Below are 8805 nucleotides of genomic sequence, written 5' to 3' on the forward strand. Positions count from 1 at the left end.
ACGAAATTGTGAATATGCTTGATTGCTATTAAGATTTTCGAGAAGGGTTGTTCAAACCTCACATTGTGTTTGCTGTTAAACGTCATATTGAAATATAATATTGTGAATGTGCTTGATTGCTGTTGAGATCGTCATGATTGTTTTCTGTTATTAGTGTCAATAAATTTGTTCAAACCAAAAAAAAATAAGAAGAGGACACCAGCATCAACTGGGAGAGAGGAAGCAGGAAACGGTCCACACTTCCTCAGACAGGATGTTGCACTCCCCAAAAGGCATCCTGGAATTCCGAATCTCAAATGCCTCACGCTTGTTGACTAACACAACTACAGAGAGAGGGAACGATCAGCAAAAAGGAAATATGATGACTGATGTATAAGGCCAGGGTCAGTGAGGATGATAACCCTGGCCTTTGATCAAAGCAGATATAGTGTGTTTGTGTGAGTGTGTGCCTGCATCAGTGTGTGACTGTGCATATGTGTATATGGGTGCACTAACACTTATTTGTTCATAATGTTATTAAATACTCATGTATTGTACTGATTTACTGACCTACTTGTATTTGTATCCAACCTACTAGTTTGTGTTATTTTGTTTTATCTGATTTTACTTGTGCCGCACTTTATAGGCGGTCCCGATCATTTTAAAATACTGTATTTGAAATTAAAGAGAAGACAGCTCTGTAATAGCTGTCAGATGTTAAAAAAAAAATCATGATAATAAAAACATTCCGGATTTTTACAATTCATATTTTTGACGCATGAGAAAATTCGAGTAGTGTACTGTTATAGGTCTGCATCTGCAGAATTTGCTTTATTTTATGGGCAAATACTGATTTCAGGTCATATAACATAAATATACATTTCTTGACTATTTTTAAAAAAGCGTGTCTATATGATAGTTTATGTAGTTTCCCTTATTATTTAAATCTATATCGTTTTCTTTTTTTTTTTTTTTAAATAAATCACGTGTTTTACCAAAAGGAGGGTCTACATAATACATACAGTTCCTTTAATTATATTGGTGCGGTATTATAAATTTATCCTGACTTATTTGAATGTGCGGCTCATCCAAGGAACATAATTTAGTCTCTGTTCCCAAACGAGCTGTTATTAGTGTAACACAAAACAATCACATACTCATTCAAAAATGACTCGGAATGTTTTCGGTTTTCGTCTCATAGATTTCGTGTGGTTGGTTTTGTCTTTTTCTTTCTTCGTGGCGATTTTAGTGCACAACGTAGCAAAGAAACTGCCACCGAAATACCAAACTTGTTATCTTAATGTGCTGTTCCAGGATCTAGTTCGCTACGGAAAAACCAAACAGATTCTCAAACGCGACTACCGGCTTTCTGCTTTTGACGTCCCGAAGAGGTAAATATTTGGGGGGGGGGAATATCATTTCATACCTGTCAACCTGTACGTTTTTGCCGTACAAAGTACGTTTATTATGCACTTTAAGACGTGTACGACGTACAAGAAAATCTGTACGGAAAAACGCAAATTTATCAATTATGTGTACCATGCGGTATACACCGACTATCATGAAACGGCAAATCAATCAAATCAAAGAAGTTTGACGCAGTATCCTCTATCTCGGTGTCGTTTTTTTTCGTTGCAAACGAAGCAAGCGGTTTGATGCTACTGTGCGCATGCGTCTGCCGCCTCGGATTTCATGTGGTAGTTATGTAGTGAAAAGAAGTCCGTCTCTTTTTAGAGAACCGGCTTTTTCGGCTCAACTCATTAAAGAGAGCCGGTTCTCAAACGGCTCACTTGCTTTGATGCATTATATTACGAATTATTATGTTGTATAAAGAAGTTAAGAAAAGAGGAAGTATAAAAGGAGAAAATGAAAAAAGACAGGTTTGTGGTTATCCCTTTAATCAGTATATTACCAACAATAATTTAATGCAGAAAATGAATTGATAATTTGAATTAGAAAATGTATTATTCTACTTAAGTATATTTGCATGTATTTTTTCCTTCTACAGTGAACGTCCAAGCAACTTCATTTTTGAACTTTTTTTATAATAAACCTCATTCATGTCGAGCACCTCAGTGTCTTACAACAAAATGTTAGCTAACAATATACATGATATAACGAAACACATGTACAATATAACATGTTAAACTACATAAATAAACACGTTTGAAAAAGAAAATATGGTGTAAGAAATACAACATTTTGTAAGGGCATGGAGCCGTGGAGGTTGACAGGTATGTCATAGGTGTTCGTATTTAACTGTGGGAAGTTTTGTTACCTCCTCCATTAGGTGGTTTTGGCATTTCTACGCCATTTCGCTCGTCTGGAATGGTCTTTTGTTGGCTTGTAGCCTGAACGACACCGTGAAATTGCATTTATATCCAAAATGGCTGACTAGTTTCGAAGATATTCTGTCTGGATCGTCACAAAAAAATTATCACGGTTAGTTTCTTTGTGGATGAATCGACGGATGGGTTGGTGAGTGAGTCATTGGCAGTGTTGGGAGCGTTACTTTAAAAAAGTAATTCTAGTTACTCACTACTTCTTCCAAAAAGTAACTCAGCTAGTAACTGGGTTACTCTATAGTAGAAGTAACTAGTAACCAGGGAAAGTAACTATTTCCGTTACTGTAAAAAAAGGTGTAGGTCAAAGAATTTGAAATTCCCTTTGCAGTATTCAAGTCAGTTGAATAAAAAAGAACTTACAGGTAGTTGTGCTATAGAACCTTGTCATATTTATTGCATATCACCAGCAACATACTTATCCTACACTTGAAGTGCAATAAAAAGAAACAATATAATAAAAAAACAATCATTAGTAAACAATATAAAGTAAGTTTACTAAATTAAATCTAACTCAAATGGTCAGTTGTAATGATAGTAATTACGATTTTATAAAGAACCGGCCTTTTTGGCTTAGCTCACTAAAAAGAGCTGGCTCTTTTGGCTTCCAAATGTCTGTTTTGAATCTATTTTCACATTTTATTATATATTATTATGAATTACTTATTTTCGAGAAAAATTAATCAAAATTAACACTTAAACGTAACACTAAAAAATACAGGAAACATACATTAAAATATTTAAAAATCGACAAAAAGATATACAAGAGGATTTCAACCTTTTTATACTCAATAAATTCATAGTCAACAGAGCAGAATCGCTGAAAAAAATGAACGACAGGGGTAGATTGCCATACCACCAATTCGCCTTTTCTTTTAGCGCATTAGGACATACTGTATTCATAATAGCCATCTAACTATATGGTTGTCACTATTTAGTAACTAAAACTATAAATGGCGTCAGGTCCAGAGACACGCCGCTGTTGCCGTTCTGCAGCCGAAGAAACGCGCAACTTTTGACTCTCAGTAACGATAACGGGGTTGACACGGCAGGAAAAGTACCATATTTTCCGCACTATAAGGCGCACCGGGTTATAGGGCGCACCCCCAAAAAATAGTTTTTGGTCCTATATGTTCCATACATAAGGCGCACCGGATTATAAGGCGCTACAATGGGAACGTCGACAAAACAGTCAGATAGTTCAGTCAAACTTATTACACCCTTAACATTCCGAAAGCTTGCAAAGAAGCAAATCCGTGTCTCAGACATGTACGGAAACAGTGTCTGTACGATGTCACCAATTACTCAAATGCATTGTTCCAAATATCATTCGGAAGGTTAAAGTCTTGGGATTGAAGAAATGCCAAACATTTCTTAGTTTCCATTTTATTTTTTGCTGGCAACTGTGTGGACAGCAAAGTAAGAATTTTATTGTGCAGGGAAACGGGGTTCTTTACTGTGCATATGACAATAAACACTTTGAATTGAATTGAGTTGAAAAATAGACTCATCACAGAAACATCAAGATCGTTCTAAAACAAGATACCAGGAAAATATAAAGCCGCAAAGCTCACCTAAGTTTTCTTGCAGCCATCATGTTCAATAATGATACGTAACCATGGTCTTCTTACAACGGTGACTGTAGTAAATCCAGGAGAGTAAAATATTTACAAATACAGAATAGTAAAAAATGTTTTCTCTATGCCGTAGTGCAACCCAACGTGTGATTCACATTCATCTTTTTCGGCCAATTGCAGGCTTTGTTTCGCCCCTTTAGCCTATGCGAGCCTGTAAATGATAAAAAGGATCCGCCCCCTTTACCGCCGAATAACTTTAGCCAAAAGTGACTGATTCAAATGATGATTGACACATTGGTTAGGAAATGAAACGCCGGTATATAAATCCCAGCATACACCGCGGACTACTTTGCCTTCGGGGGAAAATCTAGTCGGCGGCTGCTTGCCTTAGTTGTAAGACTTTGCGACTTAATATTGATCCATATATAAGGCGCACTGTATTATAAGGCGCATGGTCAGCTTTTGAAAAAAATAAAGGCTTTTAGGTGCGCCTTATAGTGCGGAAAATACGGTAATTAGTTAATTTACTCCGTTACTAAAAAAACAAAGCCATTATGTAACTGCATTATTTATAACGGCGTTATTCCCAACACTGGTCATTGGGTGAATCGATGGATGTGTGTTGAGAAGCTGATTTTCCTATAGCTGCTTAGCAAGACTGTTCTGTTATAAATGATGTAGTTATTTTGTCATAAAGGTCCACATGTGAGCATGGTGCCCCTCCAGCTGCTTTTGTGGACGCACTCCTTCCGGAGGCTTTTGGAGTGCCTCTGTGTTAGTGTCTTCTCTACCAGTGTCATTCACCTGCTTCAGTACATCTTCGGCCTATCATACTATATCTTGCTGGGGCTGACTGTGCTCTGCCACCAAACAGAAGGTTAAACAGACCTCTAAAGTTTAGATAATTTGTGTTTTTTTATGTTAACCTCTGTTCCTTGTTGTTTTTCCTCCATTTTTAGCACCGGTGTCTGTCATCTCCCAAATTACGTGGTTTCATGTTACTGGGGTTGCACTTTTCATTTTCGCCTCTTTGCTTCAGCATCAGTCTATGGTGCTTTTAGCTGGACTCCGCACTGGAAAGTCAGGTGAGCTTTTTGTCTATCATTTACCGAACCGATTTTCCTCATTTGGGCCCCGGGGAGGTTCTGGAGACCTTCCCAGCTAACTTGCGGCAGGGGACACCCTGAACTGGTTGCCAGCCCGTCTCAGGGCACAGAGACGGACACCACATTAGCACACTCATTTATACCTAGGGAGAATTTGACTCACCGATAAAACTCCATGCATGATTTTGGAACATAGGAGGAAACCCAGGGAGAACATACAAACTGCACAGGGAGGCCATCAGCTGCAAGTGACCCAGCAACCTCTGCACTGTGTGATGGCCGTGCTAACCTGTCATCCACTGTCCCACCGGCGCTTTTTTTTCAATATTTTGTCATTTGTTAATATTAATAATAATAATTATATATATATATATATATATATATATATATATATAAAACATATTATACTGTACTTATTACTCAGTAACTACATGTTGAGAGAATCACCTACATCAATTTTTGCTTTATTAGTCTTTAAATTCAACGGACATTGTGGTGCTCCTTCTAATACAAATTAGATCGGCCACAATTCAACAAACCGCCCCGTTATCATTTGTTGCCGAGAACGAATCCGTGCTGATAACTCTAGTTATGTCATTTATTGCCTAAAAGTTAGCAACACTGCACCAATGCAATCGATCTTCCCTTTATTGTGTTTTGTATTATTTTAGTATTATGCTAGAGTAAAATGGATATTTGTGCAACATTCTCTTTTTTATTTCAGACCAATCTTCACTAATTTTGTTTAGAGGTCTAGAGCAGTGATTTTTAACCACTGCGCCACCGTGCTGCCCATTTATGAATCATTTTCTGCAAATATTATGTCATTGTCAAGTGTCTGTGCTGTAAAAACTGGGGTTATTATTAATTGTATTGTAATTAATCATATTTTCCAGTGTCATTTTATAACATTTTTGGTTAGTGGTGTGCTGCAAATTTTTTCCAATGTAAAAAACCTGCCCCGGCTCAAAAAAGGTTTAAAAACACTGGTCTAGAGTACCAGTGGGTAGGTTTATCTAAAGCAGGGGTCTTCAACATGACGCCTGCGGACACCAGGAAGTCCGCAGACACGTTCTAAAAATAGCACAATGGAGTCATTGTAATGTTCTAATATTTTTTTTCTAACTGACATGTTTTAGTGGTTGACTGAGTCTATTTATTTATAATTTTTATATTTATTATAATGAACTTGATAATAAAATATTGACAACGTAGTTATTCTATTAGTTGTCATTTTAGAAATGCATATCAAGATGGTAGCTCACCCTGCTCGTTAATAACAAAAAGAAGCTCTCGGATTCATAGATTGACGATCTTGATTTAAAGCACAGGTGTCACAGGCGGCCAGCGGGCCAGATCAGGCCCGCTAAGGGATTGAGACAACACTCAGAGAAGCGCAAGAGAAAAACAAGCTGCAGGTTGAAATATGTCCACTTGATGTTGCCAAAGCCAGGTTCCTCTCACAAAGATACTGTACTTGTATTTATTTCTCTCTCTCTCTCTCTTTCCCACCCCTTTTCTACCACTCTAAGTCTCTTTCACTCTGTGTCTCTCTTTTTCTCTTCCTTTGTTGCTCTTTGTCTCTTTCTCTCTCTGTGTCTTTTTAACTTATTTTGCTCTAACTTCCTTTTTTCCTTTTCCCTCTTTTCTCTTTCTCTCTTCCTACCCTTTGTGTTTTCTTTTCTCTTTCTCTCCTTCTGTCTATCTATTTCTCTTTGGATTTCTGTCTTCTGCTCCCCTTCTTTTCCCCCTGTCTCACGACTTCTCTTTTTATCTCTTTTGTTTCTCACGCTCTCTCCCTCTCTCTCTTTATTTGTCTTGCCCTCTCTCCTTTTCCCTCCCTCTTTCTCTTATTTCTTTATCTCTCTTTTTTCTTTTTCTTTCTAATCTACTAGTCCGGCCCCCGACGGAATGTTTGTTCTATCGTGTGGCCCCCGGGTTTAAATGAGTTTGACACCCCTGATTTAAAGCAACAAAATTATTATTTGGCGCCATCTGCTGGACTATTAATATTATTGTTAGATTGTGTTCATTAATTATTGTTTAGTGAATGCAATTTGTGCCTAGCAACAACAACTTAGATGTAGCTTATTTTGTTTTGTTTGGTGTTATTTATATATTCTACTCTAACAAATGGATTGTGTGGGAATGTAAATATGGTGTGAGGAATTGGCTAATACCAGTTCCACTTACATGCCCTTTTCTTATTTCTGTGCTTTGTTTATACAGGAAGGGTTAAAACACTGGCTCACCAAATGCCATGTGGCGGCTGGTTCGAGCTGGTGTCGTGTCCGCACTACTTTGCCGAGCTGCTCATTTACATCTCCCTGAGTTTGGTAGCTGGCGGGCTTTCGCTTACCTGGTGGCTGGTGGTTCTCTATGTATTCTTCAACCAGGCTTTGGCCGCACTAATCTGCCACGAACACTATGTTAGCAAATACCCATCCTATCCTGCGCACAGAAAAGCATTCATACCTTTTGTGATGTGATCTGGGTAGCCAGTATTTTTTTCTTGTGTGTATTTATTTTGGGCTTTTCTTGTAAATATTGCTAATTATAAAGACATGCATTCTAAAAATACAGTGATTATTGCTTCAATGATTTTTTTGAACACTGTTGTAAGTGTGAAGTAGATGTGAGTTATAGATCATCTTATTGAATTTATAATATATAAGAATTTAGTTTGTGAGTTCCTCCTTTCTTGGATTGGATTAAGAGCCACATATTTTATTATTATTTTGCACCAAATTAAAGGCACACTTCATGTTATTTGACCACTATTTGTCGTTGTATTTTTTAGTGCAACCGAAAACAATGCTACATAGCAGAAGGAAGAATACTAAACAACAGAGACTCAAAGTGACCAAACTGCACAATATTCTTCATTTGTTTTTTTGCCCAGCTTTTTACAAGGTTTTTATTTTTTCAGGATACTTTAGCAGCAAGCAGAGGTGGGTAGAGTAGCCCAAAATTTTACTCAAGTAAAAGTATTGTTACTCCAGAATAATACTCAAGTAAAAGTAGTCATACAAATGCTTATTTGAGTAAAAGTAAAAAAGCACTTGGTGAGAAAACTCTAGCGACGTCGTATTTATTGATTTTTTTTTTTAAACAACCAATCAGATCATTAAATTATCAAAGTTCATTCAGTAAACAAAAAAATACATTTAATTTAAAAGTAGATTAAAATAATCAAAATTCAAGTGCTTTAATAAATAATAAAATGAAAATAGTATAAATCAAATGAATGAATTAACCACTTGCAGCATAAAGTAGCACATTTAAGGCCCCAATACTTATCTTAGCAGTATCTACAAGCAGAACAACAAACTAGCCCATGAACTCAAAGGAGACATTGCATATTGTACCTGGTGTTTGGCACCCTTTTTAAGGAGAACCTGCTTTTGATGTGAGGTGCTCCTCCTCTTCTGGGTTTTCATAGTCTGTATTGCTAAGTAACATTCTTGATCTATTTCATTCGTGGACAACTTTCCCCCTGATAAAGTTAAATATGGTCACATGACGAGGCTGCTACGTTTGATTGTTTAAACATGGTAGAGCCTGGCGGGGTTTCGCATCAAAACTAAATGCGCCTTAGCGGAGACGGACAGACGCATACTTACGTGGAGGGGATTTATTAAGTAACAAATAGACTACTTCAGTGTTTCCTAATGTAGCGGAGTAAAAGTACCGTTATTTATTCACAAATTAACTTATGTAAAATTAAAAGTATAGGGATTTAAAAATACTTCTAAAAGTACAAATACTACCAAAACGTACTCAAGTAAATGTAACTGACTC

At 37.0% G+C, this 8805-nt stretch overlaps 1 protein-coding gene across 1 annotated transcript; it reads left to right on the forward strand.

Annotated features, from left to right (window-relative positions):
- Positions 1–1097: 1097 nt before the first annotated feature.
- srd5a3 (steroid 5 alpha-reductase 3) lies at positions 1098–7784 on the forward strand. The gene is made up of 5 exons (XM_088350273.1): positions 1098–1370; positions 2270–2421; positions 4596–4775; positions 4858–4983; positions 7234–7784. Exons 1-5 carry the CDS (start codon positions 1147–1149, stop codon positions 7491–7493), a joined length of 942 nt encoding a protein of 313 aa, XP_088206399.1. The 5' UTR covers positions 1098–1146; the 3' UTR covers positions 7494–7784.
- The last annotated feature ends 1021 nt before the right edge of the window (positions 7785–8805 follow it).

This window comes from Urocampus carinirostris, chromosome 12 (genome assembly GCF_059441175.1).
Source record: "Urocampus carinirostris isolate Australia breed hairy pipefish chromosome 12, RoL_Ucar_1.0, whole genome shotgun sequence".
In the NCBI taxonomy this organism is placed as follows: domain Eukaryota; kingdom Metazoa; phylum Chordata; class Actinopteri; order Syngnathiformes; family Syngnathidae; genus Urocampus; species Urocampus carinirostris.

Coding starts and splice junctions, on each gene's coding strand:
- srd5a3 (XM_088350273.1), top strand. CDS start 1,147: ATGACTCGGAATGTTTTCGGTTTTCGTCTCATAGATTTCGTGTGGTTG. Junction 2,422..4,595: donor GTCACAAAAAAATTATCACG/GTTAGTTTCTTT, acceptor TTTGTCATAAAG/GTCCACATGTGAGCATGGTG. Junction 4,776..4,857: donor GCTCTGCCACCAAACAGAAG/GTTAAACAGACC, acceptor CTCCATTTTTAG/CACCGGTGTCTGTCATCTCC.